Source organism: Leucoraja erinacea, chromosome 14 (genome assembly GCF_028641065.1).
Source record: "Leucoraja erinacea ecotype New England chromosome 14, Leri_hhj_1, whole genome shotgun sequence".
Lineage (NCBI taxonomy): Eukaryota > Metazoa > Chordata > Chondrichthyes > Rajiformes > Rajidae > Leucoraja > Leucoraja erinaceus.
The window spans coordinates 20,711,814-20,736,036 of record NC_073390.1 but is presented as its reverse complement, the minus strand read 5'-3'; the positions used below and the strand labels follow the sequence as shown (position 1 = coordinate 20,736,036).

General features: G+C 42.4%; 2 protein-coding genes across 2 annotated transcripts in view; one reads left to right on the top strand and one right to left on the bottom strand.

Moving 5' to 3' along the window:
* LOC129703370 (mediator of RNA polymerase II transcription subunit 12-like protein) overlaps nt 1-24,223 on the bottom strand; it is a 453,395-nt gene that overhangs the window by 234,078 nt on the left and 195,094 nt on the right. The window lies entirely within an intron of this gene.
* LOC129703364 (P2Y purinoceptor 14-like) lies at nt 4,125-10,761 on the top strand. Its single transcript, XM_055645740.1, has 2 exons — nt 4,125-4,441; nt 8,692-10,761. Exon 2 carries the CDS (start codon nt 8,700-8,702, stop codon nt 9,726-9,728), a length of 1,029 nt encoding a protein of 342 aa, XP_055501715.1. The 5' UTR covers nt 4,125-4,441; nt 8,692-8,699; the 3' UTR covers nt 9,729-10,761.

Genomic DNA, 24,223 nt, shown 5'->3' with positions numbered 1-24,223 from the left:
GAACACGAAGATGAACAACAGGAGTGTAATCGGATGGAAATTGATTCAGATGCGATGTTTAAGAGCTTGTTCAAAGAAGGGGCATATTTTAAAGGAGTGACAGAGATACTTGCAGGGGAATGTGTGAGGAGGTTATTATTTGTCTTTAGTTTTAGCTTGAACCAGGACATCTGAAGATTCAAAGTTTAATATAGTAATTGTGCTGATACTGACTCCAACCAACCATGTAATGAATATCATCCATTCCGGAGGTTTTATTTTTCTGATGCCATTTAAACTTCACTTGGATTTCAATCACTTCAATGTAAAAGTAATTGGGAATGGCAAGCATTGGAATAAAAATTTGCCCGCGCTACATATTAACTGTAATATAATAATGTATGCATGTTGGTAGTTGCAATCAAAACAAAGATATTTTTATCATTGTTGTGTTATGAATACCATAGAAAATATTATGTACTCAAGATCACATTAAATAGGATATTATTGCTTCAATATACAGTTATTGGACATTGCATTTCGGAAAAGTCCCAGCTAAGAGGAAGATAGCAAAATACTGAAAATATTGGGGGTGAAAATGACTTCAGGACAATTTGTTAGGAAAATGAAGGAATTGGTAACAGAGTACTTATACCGCTGAGTGAGTATCATTTTATGGATGAGAAATTGTGTTTAACCAATTGATGATGTCTTTGACAAAGTAACTAGCATGTAAGATAACAAGGAAGCCATTGGAAGTAGCAAATTTTGGTATACAAAATTTGCTCTGTGAAGTGCCCCATAAAGGATTACTGCATTAGATAAGCACGTGGACTTGAACGTAATACGTTACGTCCAGGGGATCAGATATGGGGCTTTATGTGTGGGCCAGATATATTGTCAGTGCAGAGGGGCTAGGAGCAAGGCCAAGTGTGCATCCAGAGTCAAGGTCTGGAATAGTACTAGGTGTGCAGTCAAAGCTGGGACAATGGGAGTATTCAGCACTGGGAACTTAAGCAGGTAAGCAGCTCTGATCAGGGTAGAAAAGGGGCCAGGTGTGAGGCTGGAATCAGGGTCAGGAATGAGAGAAGGTATGCAACTGGAGTCAGGGTCAGGAGTAGTACCAGGTATGCAGTGAGACCCAGGTTGGCCAACATGGGCCAAGTGCTTGATTATAATCTGATTTCCATCCATGAATACACTAAGATCATTCATGTGCTGCACCTGTTGATCAGAGCCTGTGGAATGTAATTAGGAATGTAATTGAGCCTAACCTCATCCCTAGCTAATCCAATTTAAACCATAAATATTACATAAAGGACGCGTTACAGTACGCACCATATTGCACAATTTCAAGTTGAAAAATGCGAAAACTCCATACCAATGGGAGCGGGCACACCCTCCTATCCCCCCCCCCCCCCCCCCCCCCCCCAATTTGGTCGCTACGCTCCCTTGGGCTTGGTCTCTCGAAAGGATGTGGATAGCTGACTTTTCTGGTCAGGACCCATCTTCAGACCCTTATAAATTGGAATAGTGGTATGCGTGTATTTTGCAAATGATTCTTTCTTCATGAGATACGTGTGATAATAAAATATAGCTTTTACAAAACTTTAGGCATAGAGATATGATTTGTTTAGTCGCAAGAGCAAGTTTTAATGTAGAATTTGAAAGCTGAAAGAGTCAAGTAGCAATGTACAGGAGGCTAGTTGAGGAAATCTCTAGTAGCTAGTTGTTACCTACTAGACATGCTGCCTGACCTGCTGAGTTACTTCAGCATTTAGTGCTTTTTTAAGGATTGAGTTAAAACAGAGTTATTTTCATTTGCAATAGGGCTCCTCAAATGCACCAAAGGAAAGAGCAATGATTCAGGTGTAATACATGGTGCAAGCTGTGTGCAGAGAGGAAGATGTTCTACTTTTTTCTCCAACCACAATGATTGTTTCTCCAACCACACTTGGTCGGTGCACTGCCCCGTCATGATTACAAGAAAATGCATCTTAGTTTTTGCAGCAAAGCCACAACTAAGAAAGGTCAACAAGCCTTTCAGAAACTGCATGTCAGAAAGTGATACAAGGATTGAAGTGCTAAGTAGAGAAGTTGGGAGGTCATGTTGCAGTTACGATATATTGTAAGATCTTGGCGAGCATTGTGTTCAGTATTGGTCATCACGTTATAGGAAAGATGTTATCAAGCTTGAAAGAGTTCTCCAAAGATTTACCAGGATGTTGCCAGAACTCGAGGGACTGAGCTATAGGGAGAGGTTGAGCAGGCTGGGGCTTTTTTCCTTTGAGCGCAGGACGATAGAAGATGATCTTATTGAAATGTCTTTTGCACAGTGTAAGGGAATCAAGAACCAGAAGACATAGGTTTAAGGGGAGGGGTCGGGTGGAAGAGATTTAGTGGGAACCTGAGGGTTAATCTTTTTACACAAAGGCTGGTGGGTGTATGGAACAAGCTGCCAGAGGAGGTAGTTGAAGCAGGCTCTATCGCAATCTTTAAGAAACATTTGGACGGGTTCGTGGATAGGGTATGTTTAGAGGGATATGGGCCAAAAGCAGGTAGGTGGATCTAGTGTAGATTGTGTATGTTGGTCGGTATGGTCAAGTTGGGCCGAAGGGCCTGTTTCCATGCTGTATGACTCTATGATTGTATCAATCAAAGAGACATTCAAACACTGGCATTCGCGCATAAGATAGGGATTTTCTGCTTCAGACAGATTGGCCTGCATGCTTTGACCTTCAGGGGCTGTATCAATTTTGAAGGCAGCTGATGGGACTGAGTCACCAGAAGCAGGAAGGTCTCAGTATGAGTTCATGAGTTACAGGAGCAGAATTAGGTCCTTCGGCCCATCGTGTCTACTCCGCCATTCAATCACGACAGCACAATCTGTCCCTCTCACTCCCATTCTCCTGCCTTCTCTGCATAACCTTTGACACACGTACTAATCAAGAACGTGTCAATATCCACTTTAGAAAAGCTCGAAGACTTTCCCCCACATCCGTCTGTGGCAATGAATTCCACAGATTCACAGCCCTCTCACTAAAGAAATTCCTCCTCATCTCCTTTCTAAAGGTATGTCCTTTTATTCTGAGGCTATGCCCTTTGGTCCTAGATTCCCCCACTAATGGAAACGTTCTCTCCACATCCATTCGATCCAGGCCTTTCACTATTCGGTACCTTTCAATGAAGTCCCCCTCCCCCATCCTAAACTCCAGCGAGTACGGGCCTAGTGCAATCAAACACTCCTCGTATGTTAACCCAATCATCCCCGGGATCATTCTCGTAGCAGCTTTCCCTTGCCTCCACAGTCCCTTAGTGTGTTTCTCCAGAACGGGTCTTGCCATGCACACATCGTCTGGTCTCACCAATGGAGACTGCACTACTGGCCGCGTCATTGAACCTAACCGTCAATTGATGAGACAGGCTGGAAGATACTCTGACATCTTGACTTGAAAATTGAACTAAAAAGTTTTCAGTCAAACTACTTTGATGTGATCGAGCTGCTGCCTCACAGCGCCAGAGATTTAATCCTGACTACGGGGACTGTCTGTACGGAGTTTGTACATTCTCCCTGTGACCACTTGGGTTTTCTCCGGGTGCTGCAGTTTTCTCCCACACTCCAAACACGTGCAGGTTTGTAGGTTAATTATCTGCTGTAAATTGTCCCTGGTGTGTAGGATAGTACCAGTATATGCGTTATCTCTGGTCGTTGCAGACTCATGAACCGAAGGGCCTGTTTTCTCATTGTAAACTATACTAAACTTGGGTTATCGAAGCTTGGGTAGCTTACAACCCAATGGTATGCACAGAATATAAACTCCACACAGACAGCACCTGAGGTGAGGGTCGAAATGGGACCTCTGACACTGTGAAGCAGCAGCCCTGTCGCTGCGCCACCGTACAACTTGATGAGAATAACGTAGGGAGTAATATATGATTAGTGCAGATGCAGGGTTGATAAGAGAGCATGGACCACGGGCTGTATGTCCTGCTTTGACTCCGCATCTCTGTGTGACTATTTTAGCCATGCATTTTGTTGTTTGATAAAATGTAGTTTTGCACGGATTTAATTAGAACTGCAGGAGGTCGATTAGAGAAAAACAGCTGAAGATCATACCATGGGAAATATTTTTTTTGCTCTTGGCCAGCTGTAAAGCAGAGGTAATGAGAACAGAACACACAGGAAGCGGTTTACGTGCAAAAAATTAAATTGACCGAAAATAAGTTTCATGGTTAGACTGGTCCTGTCATAAGAAAGCAGAGTTGTGAAGGCAACGCCACTCTTTTAGCAAATTTATCAACTATAGATTAACGTGACGACGTGACGAAGAACATTGCCAGCCAACCTTTTGCTTCGGTGCGGGGAGTTTTACCTACAGTCGCCAACTTAAGTTAACGAAGAACAAGCACCCAGATTTAATTCATCGCCAGGTTCCCTTTGTCCGCTGAACTTGGAGTGCAGGTGTGTCGACTTCTTAATACATGTCAGCAATTGTTAACAAAGCAACCTTTACCGAGAGAAGGGGGGGGGGGGGGGTAGTTGTTTGAAACGTATTGAAAAACTGGTTTGAGATCAACAAATAGAGGTGTTGTGTATTGATAGCAGGGTTCCAACAATTGGCAAGGGAAAATAGTTTGGGCTTGACGGTTTTCAGCAGAAAATGGACAATTACGGAACGGGTCTCTAAGCCAGAAGTTAAACCTATCTTTTCGGATGTAGTTGGGACTTGGAGATGCAAAGTTTCAACATTTAATTCCAAACTGATGGTGGAATAATAGAAACATCATAGTTTAAGTGAAAACCAATTGAGCTCAAGAAGGACAGATGGTAAGGTACTAGTTAGAGGCTAGAAAAATATCACCTGTTCGGCAACAATGATGTTCGACATGAGTTATAAGAGGAGACTAGACAGGCTGGGGTTCTTTTCCCTGGAGTTAGGGAGCTAAGGGGTGACCCTATAGAGCAGGGGTTCCCAACCTTTTTCTTCATGTTTACCCGTGGCAACTTTAATAACACATAACAAAGTTATTTCACTTACTTATGAGCAACTAATGTTGAACAGATACCGGGTATACCAGAAACAAACATAGTCAGTCAATGAGAAAAAATATGTACAAATCCAGAATCAACAAATTTACCCCAGGTTGGGAACCCTTGCTATAGAGGTATTCAAAATCAAGAGGGGCAGCATCATGGCGCAGCAATAGAGTTGCTGCTTCACAGCGCCAGAGACCCAGGTTCGATTCTGACTACAGGTACTGTCTGTACGGAGTCTGTATGTTTTCCCTGTGACCGCATGGGCTTTCTCTGGGTTCTCCGTTTCCTCCCACACTCCAAAGACGTCCAGGTTTGTAAGTTAATTGACTTCTCTAAATTGTCCCTAGTGTGTAGGATAGTGCTTGTGTGCGGGGTGATCGCTGGTTGGCGGGGACTCGGTGGGCCGAAGGGCCAGTTTCCGCTCTGTATCTCTGAACCAAACTAAAACTTAACTAAATAAGCAGCATTGATACGGTGAATGCTTTTGTTCCAGATTTAAGTTCTAAGCTCCTCAATAAAATGGTGCAACCACATGATGGTTCTATCGAGTTAAAAACCTTGGGAGACAACAGCATAGATTTTACAATAGTTACCATTGCACGATGGCGCAGTGGCGAGTTGCTGCTTTATAGCACCAGAGACATAGGGTCGATCCTGACTAATTGTAAATTGTCCCTAGTGTGTGTTCGATAGTGTTAGTTTATGGGTGATCGTTGGTCGGCGCGAACTCGATGGGCCGAAGGGCCTGTTTCCGCACTATATCTCTAAACTAAAAACTATATTACTTTTTATTTGAAAGCAAATGACACAGATCAGGGCAAAAACAAAGTGAAAAGCTGAACATTATATGACTGCAAGATTAACTAATGTCTACATTTTGCCTGTTTAGTAACCAAGCTGATGGGAGACTATTGAAAGACTGATCGCCCAAGATTCATGATAATACAGTGCTGTGATTTTGGGTTGTCCTCATTAGCCTGGCTGAGACTATTATTATTGCACACGGTGCCATAAATGAGTTGGACACTAAATGCTGGAGCAACTCAGTGGGACAGGCAGCATCTTTGGATAGAAGGAATGGGTGACGTTTTGGGTCGAGACCCTTCTTCAGAGTGAGCCATAAATGAATTGCTCTGCTTGTCGAGCGGTAGGAAACACAGGCTCAATCTGAAGTCTGGTAAAGGGAAAAGAGGAATAGAAGAATTTGTGGTGAACAGATTTTTCAAAGCAACCATTGTTCTAATTTTGGTACACAAAGTTCCCCTCTAAAAAGGAGGATTTAAAAGTTAGCCAAAACTCTTAGACTTTATACTGATACAGCGTGTAATCAGGCCGTTCAGCCCACCGAGTCCATGCCGACCAAAGATTACCCGGCACACTATTGATAATAGACATTAGACAATAGACCATGGAGTACGCCATTCAACCCTTCGAGCCAGCACTGTCATTCACTGTGATGATGGCAGATCATTCCCATACAGTACCCCATTCCTGCCTTCTCACCATATCCCCCAACTCCTCTATATAACTCTCTCTTGAAAGCATCCAGAAAATTGGCCTCCACTGCCTTCTGAGGCAGAGAATTCCACAGATTCACAACTCTCTGGGTGAAAAGGTTTTTCCTCATCTCCGTTCTAAGTGGCCTACCCCTTATTCTTAAACTGTGGCCCCTGGTTCTGGACTCCGCCAACATCGGGAACATGTTTCCTGCCTCTAGTGTGTCTCAATAGCAAGAAAGTCCTTCCTCACATTTGGAGACCAAAAATGCACACAATACTCCAGCTGTGGTCTCACTAAGGCCCTGTACAACTGCAGAAGGACCTTTTTGCTCCTCTACTCAACTCCTCTTGTGCAGGCCAACATGCCATTGGCTTTCTTCACTGCCTGCTTTATCTTCACTGCATGCTTACTATCAGTGACTGATGAAGGACCCCCAGATCTCTTTGTACTTCCGCTTTTCCCAGCTTGACGCCATTCAGATAATAATCTGCCTTCCTGTTTTTGCCACCAAAGTGGATAACCTCACATTTATTCACATTAAACTGCATCTGCCATGCATCTGCCTACTCACCCAACCTGTCCAAGTCACCCTGCATCCTCATAGCATCCTCCTCACAGTTCACATTGCCATCCAGCTTTGTGTCATCTGCAAATTTGCTAATGTTACTTTGAATCCCTTCATTGATGTACATTGCAAATCGCACCAAGCCTTGCCGGGTCCCACTAGTCACTGCCTGCCATTCTGAAAGCGATCCGTTAATCCCTACTCTTTGTTTCCTGTCTGCCAACAAATTTTTTTATCCATGTCAGTACCCTATCCCCAATACCATGTGCTCTAATTTTGCTCACTAATCTACTATGTTGGACCTTATCAGATGCTTTCTGAAGGTCCAGGTACACTACATCCATTGGCTCTCCCTTGTCAATTTTCCTCAAAAAATTCCAGAAGATTAGTCAAGCATGATTTCCCCTTCATAATTCCATGCTGACTCGGACAGATCCTGTTACTGTTATCCAAATGTGCTACTATTTCATCTTCCCCAACACCAATGTCAGGCTAACTGGTCTATAATACCCTTTTTTCTCTCTCCCGCCTTTCCTAAAAAGCGGGATAACATTAGCTACCCTCCAATCCACGGGAACTGATCCTGAGTCTATAGAACATTGGAAAATGATCCAGACCATCAGACCCTGGGGATTTATCAGCCTTCAGTCCCATCACCATTTCCTGCCTAATGTGGATTTCCTTCAGTTCCTCCGTCACCCTACATCCTCTGGCCACTAGTACATCTGAGAGATTGTTTATGTCTTCCTCAGTGAAGACGGATCCAAAGTACCTGTTCAACTCATCTGCCATTTCCTTGTTCCCCATAATAAATGGACCTGTTTCAGTCTTCAAGGGTCCAACTTTGGTCTTAACTAATATTTTCCTCTTCACATACCTAAAGAAGCTTTTACTATCGTCCTTTATATTCTTGGCTAGCTTATCTTCGTACCTCATCTTTTCTCCCCGGATTGCTGTTTTGGTTATCTTCTGTTGCTCTTTAAAAGTTTTCCAATCCTCTGGCTTCCTGCTCATCTTTGCTATGTTATACTTATTATTTTTTATTTTTATACTGTCCTTGACTTCCCTTGTCAGCCCCGTCGCCCCTTGGAATCTTTCTTCCTATTTGGAATAAACTGATCCTGCACCTTCTGTATTATTCCCAGAAATACCTGCCATTGTTGTTCCACTGTCATCCCTGCTAGGGTATCTTTCCAGTCAACATTGCCCAGCTCCTCCCTCATGGCTCCATTGTCCCCTTTGTTCAATTGTAATACTGACACTTCCGATTTCCTTTCTCCCTCTCAAACGGTAGCTTAAAACTAATCATATTATGGTCGCTACCTCCTAATGGCTCCTTTACCTCGAGTTCCCTTATTAAATCAGGTTCATTACACAACACTAAATCCAGAATAGCACTATCCTACATCCCAAAGACGTGGGCTTTATAGGTTAATCAGTCGATAAATTGCTCCGAGCGTGTAGGGAGTGGGATAGCATAGAACACGCGTGAACAGGTGATCGATGGTCAGCCTTGACTCGATGGGCAAAAGGGAATGATTCATGCTGTATCTCCCAATCAATCAAAACCATCTTAAACAAACTAACCTGTTCCACCATCAACATGCAGGTCCGCCCATGGCACATTTGGAAGAAGTCTCTCCGGTTCTGAACAAAACCATCACTTCAGAAACTGTAAACAATCTCACAACGGCTGACTGCAACTTTACCTCAGAAGGCTTCACAATCTTTAAGACTATTGCCTGCATATTAATTTTTGCAATTGGGATCATTCTCAACAGTCTCGCCTTCTGGGTGTACTTCTGCCATATTCCCAATACCAACGCCATCATCTTCTACCTGAAGAACCTAGTCATAGCTGACAGCTTACTGGTCCTTTCTCTGCCGATAAAGATCCTCAAAGACAATAGACCCTCTGCGAACCTGAACAAGGCATACTGCAGCTTCATTGCATGCATATTCTATTTAAACATGTACTCCAGTGTTTTCTTTCTGGCTTACATCGCAGCCACAAGGTACCTGAAGATCGTCAGACCTCTGAGGAATTACGCATTTCGAAACCTAAAGACAGCTAAGCGCCTCTCTTTGGGAACCTGGAGTATACTCCTGCTTCTTGCAATACTGTTTGCAATTTTGATAAACAAGGATAACAAGCCAAAGTTATCAAACTCTCCAATTTGTTTGCGAGATGGAGTGGGACAGAGGGCGATATACTTCTTTGCCCACACGGCTGGCTTGGTCATGTTCTTTGTTGTGTTAGCAGGCATTTGTTATTGTTACTTACAGATCTCAACTCAGCTCCACTTATTGCCCTCATCGCCATCTCTAAAGAAGCAAACCAAGGCAAAGAACAACATTCTAATCCTGCTCGTGGTGTTCTTCATTTGCTTTGTACCCTACCACATCATAAAGCTTCCGTACATATTGAGCCAGACAGAATTGATTTCAGACTGCTACTGGCAAAGGGTTTTATACTATGCTAAGGAATCTTCCCTCTTACTGTCAACGCTAAATGCTTGCTTTGATCCAGTGATCTACTTTCTATTTTGCAAGGCATTCAGGTCAAAGTTAGGACTGGATAAAAGAGCTTTGGAGCCTAACGAAATTAGCGTGCCTGCCAATGCCTCACAAGTTATGCTCGATTGACCCACATAGACTGCAACATCAACAGCAAGAGGTTGCAAATCTTAGCCCAACGGAGAGAATTATGATGTGTGGCGCAGAGTTGCCTCACTGCTTTTAATCCACCTTTCTCGTGGTGTTTGCACGTTCTTGCCGTGACTATGTATGTTGCTCCCAACACCCTGCAGGTTGGAGGGTTAATTGGCCACTGGAAATTTTCCTAGCTGTGTAGGTAAGAGTTTGCATCCCTGGAGAGTAGAAAGGAATGTGGAGAGAGCAAAATAGGATTCGTATCAAATGGGAACTTGTAGATTCAGTGTCAATGGGAGTGTGTAAATTTAATTAATTTAAATTTAATAAAATTAGTACATTTAAAATAAAATAAATGTTATGAATAAATAATTTTTTATAAATTTAGTACAATTACATATTGAATCAAATTTTATAAATTTAGTAAAACTAATTTAAAAATAAAATAATTTATTGTAAATTTATTCAAATTACATTTTAAATAAAATTTTATAAATTTAGTAAATTCAATAAATATAGTATATAGTGTAAAATGTACATCTGTAGATTCAGTGTAAAAGGATTTGTGTAAATGGGATTTTGAAGATTCAGTGAGCGTTTTCCATGCTGTATCACTCTGCATGTTTGCTCTGGAACAATTAAATATATATTCACGGGAGACTAGACACAAATTGGCCAGTCATAGGTCAAATCAAACAACATAACCCCTCACCAAACTTTCAATCAGGTGAGAGAGGGTGGTGACATTTTGGGTCGGGACTCATCACTGCCTAACCCGATGAGCTACTCCAGCCCTTTGTGTCTTCTTTCAATCAGGTGAATAAGATACATAAAAAGAAAAATAAATAGAATGTGTCAGAAAACTTATCTCACTAGTCAGAAAACTTATCTCAGCTCTTGCTCACAAATTTGAGATAAACATTAATTTAAAGCTCATAAAAAACATAGTAATGTCTTTTTTTAAACCCAATAACTGGAAAAATAAAGTTATGGTTTCCCTGGCATTCCACTGTAATTTACATTTGTCATAAATAAACTACCAATTTTTTTTGGCAGTTTGCTTGTTGTCTTAATAATTTGATATTTGACAGATTGAGTAACATGTTGATATGCATTTGTAAATTTCGATTTCCCTTTTATTCTATTATCAGTTACATATTAAATTTCCAAAGATGTAGATGTTGCATGAATGTATAGGGGTTTAGTGCGATATGGGTCAAACTCAGGAAATGGAACTAGAGCAGATGAGGCATCTTTGCCAGCATGAAACAGTTGGGCCGAAGAGCTTGCTTTCATGCTGTATAATTCTATGACTCCTGAAATGAACAGCTGATCTACCAATTGTTACAAGACCACAGAAAACAGATTAGAACTACAAGGTAACTGTGATCCACAAACCCTGTAGAACACAAGGAAATAAAAGTTATAATTATACAGGTGCATTACAGATTTTCCAGCATCCTTGGTTCCAGAGCCTTTCTGGTTATCCAATTTGATGGACCATGGACTTGGAGGGCCAAGATACCGCAAAGTCGGCCGCAGAAGTCGGCTCTGGGAACTGATCTGCTGGCTCTGGCTGGGCCAAAGTTCCAGAGCCCATATCACAGGGGGAAGATTTGGTGCGGAAATCCCAATGAGATCGAGATCGACCGCTTCACCCGGCATAGGCGCCATATTTTCGAGGGGACTTCCAGGGGGAGGGATTATGTCCGAATTAACAGCTACAAATATCTCATCTGTCGGCTTGTTCCACCCTATGTGTGGAAAAAGTTGCTCCTCTGGTTCCTCTTAAAAAATTCCCCTCTCACTTTAAACCTATGTCCCCCGATTCTTAATTCCCCAACTCTGGGTAAAATATTCGGTGCATCTACTCTACCTACTCCTCTCATGATCATATACACAGCTATAAGATCATCCCTCATCCTCCTGTGCTCCAAGGTGTAAATTCTGAGCCTGCCCAATCTGTAGCTCAGGCCCACAAGCCCTGGAAATGTCCTCGGAAATCTTCTCTGCACGTTTTCCAAATCTTTCCAGCTTAACCAGTTCTTTCCTAAAACTGAACACAAATGTGCTGTAGGAAAAATAACTTTCAATTCACAATATTTTTATTTTACTTTGATTTAAATACTCTTCTCCCCACACACACATCACAATATCGTAACCTGATATAGCACAGGAGGCTTCCGTTTTATGATGTCATGCCTTGGAAAATTAAACTTTGCAATCAGAATATTTTCCACAGATGAAGTAATTGCACCATTTAGAATATTTTCCGCAGATGAAGCTGAACAAAGGTTAATTCCTTCACCTACAAAAGAAATTATACTTTTTCCCTTGTCTTTCAATTCATGTTTTTTTAATGTTGAAAGCTTAATCACCATAAATCTGTTAAAGGCCTTTTTCACGGGGCGACTTGACGCAAGATGTAGCCAGAGTGAAGTGATCGTGGTCTAGCACGGTATCACACGATATAACGGGGGAGTAGACAAAGAGTTCCCACGGTACTCGGCATTTCTTTTATTTGTGCGAGTGACTTGTCCGTCTCCCGAGCTTTCCCATTAAATCTTGAATGACATTGTAAACTGTCAAGTGTAATTAAACCATCACATGGCACAAATTATGTCACTTTTTTTTTCACACACTATAAATATCCTCCCTTGGTTGAATTGGTATATACACACACAAAGCAGAGTTTTACTGTGTATGTGGGAGACCCATGTCACAGGGGGATGGTGTGAAGGCGGGGTTAGACAGAGCTTGATTAATGTTACGGTTGGGGAATGGGCCATAATATGGCCAGGGATACGCTGTTATTCGTGACGCCCCCTACGCCCTTTCCCAGCTGTTCTCAATCGCACCCCTGGCCACACAAAAATTTATACTTTAAGAAGGAATACACGGAACATTTAAACTCAGAACGCTTCTAACAGAGTGAGCCATGTGAGCACTTTGATCATATAAGAATAGGTGGTCGGCGCGGACTCGGTGGGCCGAAGGGCCTGTTTCCGCGCTATATCTCTAAAATCTGAAGTTAGGTAATGTCTAAAGGAACTGCAGATGCTGGTTAATACACACAAAAGGACACAAAATGTTGATGTAACTCAGCAGGTAAGTCAGATCTGGGGAGAAAAACATAAAAAGCTGGAGTGAGTCAGCGGGTCAGGCAGCTTCTCTGGAGAAAAAGAATAGGTGGCGATTCGAATCGGACATCCTAATCGGAATTGAGTCTGAAGATGTGTCTCGTCCTGAAACCACCATCTAGAGATGCTGCTTACTCGTGAGTTACCTGCCTGCTTTTAGCGCATTGGTCTTTTAAACCAGCATGTGCAGTTCACTCCTTTACACGGGTCTCTGGAGAACATTGATTGGTAGCGTTCCGGACCCTGCTTCGGAAAGGCATCGATCGCTGGTTGGCGAGGACTCTGACTGTATCTCTCAAAGAAGTCATGTGAAAAATTGCTCACGGACCATAAAAATGCGGGACCGTTCAGTAAAGTCCCTTTTAAAGATTATAGTTATTTTCTTGAATCTCATTAACATAACTCATGAATAAGTTGATGTCCATATGCGGATGCAAATCTTTATTTTTTAAATTCAATCCCACAGAAGACAATTTTTACTCACCTTCCGTCCCCTCTGTCCAGCTTCCGGGTTCACCGTTCGCATGAGTTCCCACGGTACACGCAAGAATCAGTACGGATATCGCACTGGCCACTACGTGCATATAACGAAGGGCCTGTTTCTGTGCGGAATCTCTAAATTAAACTAAAGACACATGACCACTTGGATTAAATAAACTCTCTACTGTCTGAAGAAAGGGCCCAACTCAAAACGTCCACCATCCATGTTCTCCAGAGATGCTGCCTGACCCACTGAGTTACTCTAGCACTTTGTGTCCTTTCATTTGAACCAGCATCTGCAGTTCTTAGTTTCACATACAGAGGGGAAGGGTTGGGTTCCAATTAGGAGGTGTATGGGAGATAATTAAAAAAACTAGAAGGCATTAGTTTAGGAGAAGTGTAAGAGCTGTAGAGTGAACTCAGGGAAGATATTTTTCACGCAAAGGGCAACAATAGAGTGGTACAGCCGAGAAACAGACCCTCTGCACCAACTCGTTTACGCAAAATCCCCCTTCTATGTAGTTGCACCTGCCTGCTTTTAGGTCCCTCAAAACCTTTCCTATCCATGTACCTGTCAAGTGTCTTTTAAACGTCATTAAGTGCCAGCCTCATCTTCCTGGTAGCTCTCCTACCCACCACCCTCTGAGCTCTGCCCCTCAAGTCCTTTCCCCCTCATCTAAATCCTAACCCTTCTGGTTATTGATTCCCCCTGTGCATTACCCTATCAATTTCTCATATTTTTACGCACTCTATGTGTTCACTGTTGGTCTACACTCCAAGGAATAAAGTCCAAGCCTCACCAGTCTCTCCCCATAGCTCTGGCCCTCAAGTCCAGCAACATCCTTTAAAATCTTCTCTGCACTCTTCTTAGCTTAATGACATGCACCATTTCGCAGGGTGACCAAAATTGAACACAGTGCTCCAAATGTGGCCTCAGAAATGTCTTGTGCAAGTGTAACATGACGTCCCAACTTCTATACTCAATACCCTGAATGAAGAAGGCAAATGTACCAAAAGCCTTCTTCACCATCCTATCTACACTGAACTTATTTAACCACTCGTCAGCACACTTGCCCAGTTAATTAGGTTCCTGCTGTAATTTCTGATAACTATGTTCACCGTTTACTAAACCACCTATTTTAGTGTCATCTGCCAACTTACTTATCATGCCTTGCACAATCTCACCCAGATCACTGATATAAACCAGGAACTAGAGGCAATAGAGAGCTATGCATCATGGAAATAGGTGTAGGTACACAAAAATGCTGGAGAAACTCAGCAGATGCAGCAGCATCTATGGAGCGAAGGAGATAGGCAAGGTTTCGGGCCGAAACCCTTCTTCAGACGAAATAGGCCCTTCTGGTCAACCCATCCATGCAGACCAAGTTGCTCGCCTCATTTGCTTGCATCTGGCCGATATCCCTCTAAACCTTTTCAACCCATGAACTTGTCCAAATGTTTATTAAACATTATAATTGCACTTGTCTATACTTCAAAGAGGCAGAAGAGGCAAGGAAAGCAGATGGACAGAGCGACACAACCTGAACTAACCATTCACACAGATGCTACTACACCTGCTGAGTTCCTCCAACATTGGTTGGAGGAACCTTGCAGTGGTAGAAACAGAAGCAACAGCATTTAAGAGTTATTTAGATAGGCACATGCCCAGGCAGTGAATGAACAGATATAGACCAGATGCAGGCAGACAGGATTAGTTTAGTTGGCACAGACACAATGGGCCGAAGGGCCTGTTCTGTGCAGTATTGTTCTATGCCATTTCTATTGTGAATTACCCCTTAGTGTTAGTAAAGAGAGAAACAATAATCAAAGACATTTATGAATTAAAGCGTGACACCTGATATCTACAACTCTCTACCTCTCTTAAGATATGAAACAGTGTTAACACCACAACCAAGCTTCTCCAAGTTCCATCATTCCACACCTGCAAAACCATTTTTTTGTTTCTCAAGGACCATGAACTTTACTATCTAAACGTCCAGTTCAATCGTATCATAAGATTCCATTATTGCTATGAGGCACTTTACAGGTGGTATAGATGGTACAGTTGCTGCCTCACAGCAGCAGAGACACAGGTTCAATCCTGACTACGGGTGCTGTCTGTGTCTGGGGTTTGTACGTTGGCAAAGATGTGCGGGTTTGGAGGCTAATGGGCCCTCTGCAAATTTCCTCTAGTGTGTAGGGAGTGGATGTGAAAGTGGGATAACATAGAACTAGTACGAACAGTTGGCCGCATGGACTTGGTGAGCCGAAGGACCTGTTTCAGAATTAGGCCAGTTCCAATAACTTAGACAGCTTGCAGATTTAGTTTAGAGATACAGCATGTAAAAGAGACCTTTGGCCCATCGACTCCATACCGACCTATAGATCACCTGTTCACACAAGTTCTATGTTATCCCACTTTCTCATGCACCCTCTACACATTTGGGACAATTTACAGAGGGCCAATTAACCTACAAACCCGCACGTCTTTGGGATGTGCGAGGAAACCGAGCGCCAGTAGAAAATCCACGCGGTCACAGGGAGAACGAGCAAACTCCGCACACAGACAGCACCCAAGGTCGGGATCGAAACAGGGTCTCTGGTGCTGTGAGGCAGTGGCTTTACCAACTGTGCCGCCATGTGGATGGAGCAGATATCTTAAAACTAACCTATCATTCTGTCTTAATATTTAGATGTGTTGATGGCCGACTCTACAGCAAGCAATGAGAGTGCAACATTGACCAATACCTCCCACAACAACACTTGCCCATTACCCTACACTGTTTATCCATCATTTATGCGTATTGCATACTCCACCATTTGTATAGCTGGAGCCATTCTCAACTGCCTGGCTTTCTCCGTATACTTCTGTCACATTCCCAGCAGCAATAGCGTCATCGTTTATTTGAAAAACCTGGTGGTGGCCGATTTATTGCTCGTTCTGACTCTGCCGATAAGGATCATAGAGCTGAACGTCATGTTCTCTGTCGCATTCAGGAAATTCTACTGTAGTTACATAGCTCCAATCTTCTATTTGAATATGTACGCGAGCATTCTCTTCCTCGGGTACATAGCTGGCAACAGATACCTCAAGATTGTGAAACCACTCAATACGTACTCTATCCAAAGACTCCGATCTGCCAAAATTCTCTCTGTAGGAACCTGGTGCACACTCTTTGCCCTTGGATTGTCTTATGTATTCTTGAAGGGGGGAAAGGAGCTAAAGACCAATTTGGAAACAGCTTGTCTGGAATTTAGAGGCAGTTTTGGAGTATACTGGCATCTAGCCCTTCACACTAGTTGCACAATCTTGTTTCTCCTTGTGTTAATAGCTCTCTGCTTCTTCTACTTTCAAACCCTGAAGCGACTGGAGAAGTCCCCGTCTTCGAGTTCAAGCAAGAAGCAAGTCAAGGCAAAAAACAACATTCTAGTTCTGCTTGTCGTGTTCCTAATTTGCTTTGTCCCCTATCACATAGTCAGGATTCCTTACATGTTGAGTCAGATAAACGTCATCTCCAGTTGCTACTGGAGGAGGATGCTGCTCAACTTTAAGGAGACCACCATTGTTCTGGCAACGCTTAATTCGTGCTTGGATCCGGTGATCTACTTCTTATCCTGCAAGGCATTTAGGTCAAAGTTGGGGCTGGATAAAAATGAAAGTGACAGCGATCCATCCGAAGACCGATCTTCACGTGCAAACGTGTCGCAAACTGTGCTGGACTCCCCTGCCCACAGCCACGTCAACAACGCAAATGACTGCAGTATTAACCTTGAAAAGCTAAACTTGGTTTCCACCCCGTGTAGGAAGGAACTGCAGATTCTAGCTTACACCGAAGATAGACACAAAATGCTGGATTAACTCAGCAGGTCAGGCAGCATCCCTGGAGAAAAGGAATAGGTGACATTCCGGCTCGAGACCTTCCCACAGACTGAGTCAGGGGAGGGAAACTAGAGGTAAGGACCTGTCTATCTAGGTTTCCATCTCAATCATTCCACTTAACCGTAAAGAAATGTCCAAAACCCCCTTGAAGCTACTTGGCAACAATAAACAGAACAATGCCTCTCTGGATTTCCTTCCACGTTCCTGGAATGGACCAACACATGTCAGGAACATTGAGCAATTTTGAGATGCTGCTGGTGTTCTTCATCTGACTGAACGGTAATCATATAACACACAAGGTCTCACAAAACTGAAATCAAATTGGCTAACATTGAGATGTTATCTTGGAACATGTCCACAGCCAAGTATACAGGAAGTTGGGATGACTGTTATGACTGCAACCTCCAGTAGCAACAATCTTCACCAAGACTCCTATGTACCCAAGTCTTATTTCATCACATAAGCTCTCCTCTATCAAACATTTGACCTCAGCTTCGTACGAATATGGATGCTTACAGCTCTCATTAGACGCAAAGGAAACTGCTTTACACAGTATGTATCAATAATTTGTGCTCCTTTTTGCTAACAGGCCGCTTAGAGCCAATAATAAAATTTGTAATCAATTGTTCAAAACTTCAGGTATAAATTATTAATCTAGCAAACACCTTAATATCTATACACAACACAAATACAACCATATCTCACTTTACGCGGAGGTTATGTTTGGGAAAAGCAGCACGTACCTCAAAAACACATAAATCAAACATTTTTACCATAAGAATGGTAGGGTGGCACAGTGGTGCAGCGGTAGAGATGCTGCCTCACAGTGGCAGAGACCCAGGTTCAATCCTGACTACGAGTGACATCTGTACAGAATTTTTATGTTCTCTCTGTGACCGCGTGGGTTTTCTCTGTGAGCTAAGGTTTCATCCCACATTCCAAAAACGTACAGGCTTGAGGGTGAATTGGCTTCTGTAAATTGTACATTTTTCGTAGTATAGGATAGTGCTAGTGTGTGGGGTGATCACTGGACGGCATGGATTCGGTGGGCCAAAGGGCCTGTTTCCGCGCTGCATCTCTAAAGACTAATGTATGTAAATGGTACAGGTGAGAGGATTTAAAAACAATATCAGAGATATGCCTTCATCATACAACAAATAATGCATTAATGACTGCCATTATTTTTTTTACTTTACTCAATAAAACTTAAATAATACTTAGTAAAAAAAAAACAACAGTAAAGACATCTTAAATAAACATTGCTTAATTAAAGTCTCTTTTTGAATGTAAATGCTAACACTTACATTGACGACTGCCTTCCGCTTGCACAAGGTGGCAGAGGTGGAGGGTGGTGGAGGGAGGCTAAAGGGAGTGGCGATCCTCCACATCAGTTGATGACATCAGGGGCAGAGGCAGGCGCCGGGTTGATTCTGGTTTGTTCCGGATTGGGCACTGTGCACACGGCAGCCAGCCTGTACTTTACTTTTCAATTTTAATTTCAAGATTTTGTGTACCTTGTGTGTTGTGGCGGTTGGCAGACCAATTTCCCTCCGGGGATAAATAAAGTTTATCACATCGTATCGCATGAGCGAGTTTGCGGGCGAGTATAAAGTGGGGTCTGAACTCAAAATACCGCTTCTCCATGTTCTCCAGAGATGCTGCCTGACCCGCTGAGTTAATTCAGCACTTTGTGTCCTTTTGTGTGATAACCAGCAACTCCAGTTGTTTGTTTCTGCATAAAAATCTTGTTCTACAAAAATCTACAGTTCTATTGTTGAGAGATTATTAAAAAAAACACTGATGGCAGTTTCATGACCACACGTTAGCAAGTGTGGCCAGTGGGTAACACTGAGATCAGTGGCACTAACTTTACAGACCTTAGAGACCGTCAGACTCCTCTGTGCAGCAACATACCATGCAGCAACACTCTCCTGCACATTAGGAACAATTTATAATTTTTACCTAAGCCAATTCACCTACAAACCTGTACATCTTTGGAGTGTGGGAGGAAACCAGAGAAACCCCACACGGTCACAGGGAGGTCACATTTCTGACCTCTCCTTGTTTCGAGATAAACCCTGCATTATACCCACGATCATTCCAAATGTCAATCTACCAAACATATCTTGGAAAATGTCTTCCACTGAAAGACCCGCTCACGAGTTGGGTGAGAAGGTAAATATTCACGGGATTATATGTAATAGACTACCAGAATTAGGACATCATGTACAAGACAATGGTGAGACCACATCTGGAATATTATATGTAATTCTGCAAAGGAGGCAGAAAAGATCTAACCAAGAATTTATAAGGAAAGGCTTGAGTTATAAGGAGAGACTGCATAGGCTGTGGCTGGTTTCCTTGTGGTTGAAAAATGATCTCATAGAGGTATATAAAATTATGAGATGCATGGGTGCATTTTCCTAGGTGTGTAGGTAAGAGTTTGAATCCATGGAGAGTAGAAAGGAATGTGAAGAGAATGAAATGGGATTATTATAAAATGGGAGCTTGTAGATTCAGTGTAAATGGGATTGTGTAAATATAAATATAGTCAATTATAGTAAATTTATACATTTAAATTTAAAATAAAATACATTTTATCAATAAATAAATTTAAATAAATTTAGTACAATTAATTTTTTAATAAAATGTTACAAATTTAGTAAATTTAAATAAAAATGTAATAAATTTGGTCAAATCACATTTTAAATAAAATGTTATAGATTGAGTAAATTCACTAAATATAGTATATAGTGTAAAATGTAAATATGTAGATTCAGTGTAAAAAGATCTGTGTAAATGGGACTTGAAGATTCAGTGAGCCATTTTCATGCTGTATCACTCTGCATGTTTGCTCTGGAATAATTAAATATATATGCACGGGAGACTAGACACAAATTGGCCAGTCATAGGTCAAATCAAACAACATAACCCCGAATCAAACTTTCAATCAGGTGAGAGAGGGTGGTGACGTTTTGGGTCGGGACCCTTCACTGTCAAACCCGATGAGCTACTCCAGCCCTTTGTGTCTTCTTTCAATCGGGTGAACAAGATACATAAAAAGAAAAATAAATAGAACGTGTTAAGCCACAAGTCAGAAAACTTATCTCAGCTCTTGCTCACAAATTTGAGATAAACATTAATTTAAAGCTCATAAAAAACATAATAATGTGTTGTTTTTTTTTAACCCAATAACTGGAAAAATAAAGTTATGGTTTCCCTGGCATTCCACTGTAATTTACTTTTGTCATAAATAAACTACCAATCTTTTTTTGCCAGTTTGCTTGTTGTCTTAATAATTTGATATTTGACAGATTGAGTAACATGTTGATATGCATTTGTAAATTTCGATTTCCCTTTTATTCTATTGTCAGTTACATATTAAATTTCCAAAGATGTAGATGATGCATGAATTGTATAGGGGTTTAGTGCGATATGGGTCAAACACAGGAAATGGAACTAGAGCAGATAAGGCATCTTGGCCAGCATGAAACAGTTGGGCCGAAGAGCTTGCTTTCATGCTGTATAATTCTATTACTCCTGAAATCAACAGCTGATCTACCATTATTACAAAACAACAGAAAACAGATTAGAACTACAAGATAACTGTGATCCACAAACCCTGTAGAGCACAAGGAAATAAAAGACAAATATTACATGAAATGAGGTTGGTGTTCTGAAACAGGTAACTTTTGTTATAATTATACAGGTGCAATACAGATTTTCCAGCATCCTTGGTTCCAGAGCCTTTCTGGATTATCCATTTTGATGGACCATGGAATTGGAGGGCCAAGATCGGACCGACCCGCAAAGTCGGCTCTGGGAACTGATCTGCTGGCTCTGGCTGGGCTAGAGTACCAGAGCCCATATCACAGGGGGCAGATTTGACCCTCCAATTGGCGCGGAAATCCCAATCAGATCGAGATCGAGCGCTTCACCCGGCATAGGCACCATATTTTCGTGGGGACTTCCAGGGGGAGGGATTTTGTCCGGATTAAAGAGGGCGAGGGGAGAGGTCACTAGTTGCCGGAAAATCAGTGATGGATCTGTACAGGGAGGTGTCAGCTAGAATAATGTGCACAGTTCCAGTTCCCTTTTCTGGAAGGGGAAGGGAGAAATAAGTAAAGCTCAGACCAGGAGCAATTGGGAGCAGGAATAGACCACTCAGCCCATCAAGCCCTGTGTTCCCTTGGTTTTAAATGACTAACCTTAAATCTTGAAATGATGTCCCTTTGTTTGAAGGTTCTTCCACGGAAAACATCTCACTATCTATCCACGCAAGACCTATTAAGGTCTTTGTTTCAATAAGATTATCCCTCATTCTTCAAAACTCCTTCAAACACAGACGTAACCTGTCCAGCCTCAGTGGATATGACAATATTCTCAATAATTAGACTGCTGGATCTCTTGTGGACTGGCTTCAACATTACTATGTTCTTTCTAGAGGAATGGAACTGAAATTAAGTCAACCACATGGATCATGGGGACTTATGCTCACAAGGAACTGTAGATGCTGGTTTACATGTGCACATGTGCTTCATTTGTCACATGTGCAACAACACAGTTAAATTATCTTAGCATATTTACATATTTAACCATTGAACCAATCATGTACACATCAAACCAATCGATATTCCCTCCATCATATATCTTTAGTTTAGTTTAGAGATACAGCGCGGAAACAGGCCCTTCAGCCCACCAAGCCCACGTCGACTAGCGATCCTCGCACAATTACACTATCCTACATACACTAGGGACAATTTACAATTTTACCGAAGCCAATTAGCCTGCAAACCTGTAAATCTTCAGAGTGTGGGAGGAAACCGGAGCACCCAGAGAAAACCCAGAAAAATCCCGAGAACGTAGATACTTTGTAGACGGCCTAAATCGAGGACCAGATGACGGGGAACGGGAAAAGATTTAACAGGAATCTGAGGGGTAACTTTTTCACACAAAGGGTGGGGGGTGTCTGGAACAAGCTGCCAGAGGAGGTACTTGAGGCTGGGACTATCCTAATGTTTAAGAAACAGATAGACAGGTACATGGATTGGACAGGTTTGAAGAGATATGGACTAACGCAGGCAGGTGGGACTAGTGCAGCTGGAACATATTGGCCGGTGTGGGCAAGTTTGGCCAAAGGGCCTTTTTCCACACATTATCGCTCTATGACTCTATGACACCCATAGTCAGGATCAAACCAAAGTCTCTGGCTCAGTAAGGCAGCAACTCTACCGCTGCGCCACCGTGTCACACACAGACCTGCAAAAGTCCAATAGAGATTCAGCAACATGCCAAGTCTCCTCAAACATCTGAGGAAGTAGAGACAGTGGAGAGTTGTCATTGTAACAGCAGGGCCCAGGACAGACATTCAGAGATGCGAATGTCTTGGACCTAGAAGCTGTGACTTTTCCGATGCTGGCCCGCCAATGAAGACAGGTGCCTGGTCCCTCAGCTGAAGTTAACAATCAGCTCCTTTGTCTTGTTAAAGTTGAGAGCTAGGTTGTTCTTCTGGCACCACTCAACTAGATCACGGATTTCCTTCCTGTACTCTAACTCACCATTAATAAACAATATGTCCTCCATTTATTCCATCAAATGCTTTCATGATATCAATTACTCCTGGTAGGTTTCCTCTCAACCTTCCAAATACTAGAATCACAGTCATACAGCGTGAAAACAGGCCGTTCGGCCCATCTTGCCCCTGCCACCAAGATGCCCCATCTATACCAGTCCCACCTACCTGTTTTTGGCCCATATCCCTCTTAATCTTTCCTATCCATGTACCTGTCCAAATATTTTTTAAATGTTGTTATAGTAACAGCTTCAAATATCTCGTCTGTCAGCTTGTTCCACCCTCTGTGTGGAAAAAGCTACCCCTCTGGTTCCTCTATAAAAAATACCCTCTCACTTTAAACCTATGTCCCCCTGGTTCTTAATTCCCCTACTCTGGGTAAAAGATTCTGTGCATCGACCCTACCTACTCCTCTCATGATCATATACACAGCTATAAGATCATCCCTCATCCTCCTGTGCTCCAAGGAGTAAAGTCCGAGCCTGCCCAATCTGTAGCTCAGGCCCACAAGCCCTGGTAACATCCTCGGAAATCTTCTCTGCACGCTTTCCAAATTTTTCCAGCTTAACCAGTTCTTTCCCATTGCATAATTGCATATTGCATATTGACATAATTTTTGTTCCTCAATAATCTCTCGTTTGATGCCCAGGATTAAATAAACTCTCTACTGTCTGAAGAAAGGTCCCAACTCAAAACGTCCACCAACCATGTTCTCCAGAGATGTTGCCTGACCCACTGAGTTACTCCAGCACTTTGTGTCCTTTCATGTGATCCAGCATCTGCAGTTCTCAGTTTCCACAGACAGAGGGGAGGGTTGGGTTACAATTAGGAGGTGTCAAAAACTAGGAGGCATTAGTTTAGGATAAGGGTGTGAGCTGTAGAGCAGACTCAGGCAAGATATTTTTCAAGCAAAGGGCAACATAGAGTAATACAGCCGAGAAACAGACCCTCTGGACCAACTCGTCCACGGAGACCAAAATCCTCCATCTACATTAGTTCCACCTGCCTGCATTTAGCCCACATCCCTCGAAACCTTTCCTATCCATGTACCTGTCAAATTGTCTTTTAAACGTCATTAATGTGCCTGCCTCAATTATCTAATCTGGTAGCTCTTCAATATACCCACCGCCTTCTTAGTGAAAAATTTGCCCCTTAAGTTCCTATCTTTCCAACTCATCTAAATCCTAACCCTTCTGCTTCATGATTCCCCTACTCTGGGTAAAAGACTGTGCATTCACCCTATCAATTTGCCTCATATTTTTACGCACTTCTATGTGTTCACCTGTTGGCCTGCACTCCAAGGAATAAAGTCCCAGCCACCACAGTCTCTCCCCACAGCTTTAAAATCTTCTCTGCACTCTTCCCAGCTTGATGACATCCACCATAAAGCAAGGTGACCAAAACTGAACACAATGCT

What these genes read in the sequence shown, in the direction of transcription:
- LOC129703364 (XM_055645740.1), top strand. Translation starts at nt 8,700, where the DNA reads ATGGCACATTTGGAAGAAGTCTCTCCGGTTCTGAACAAAACCATCACT.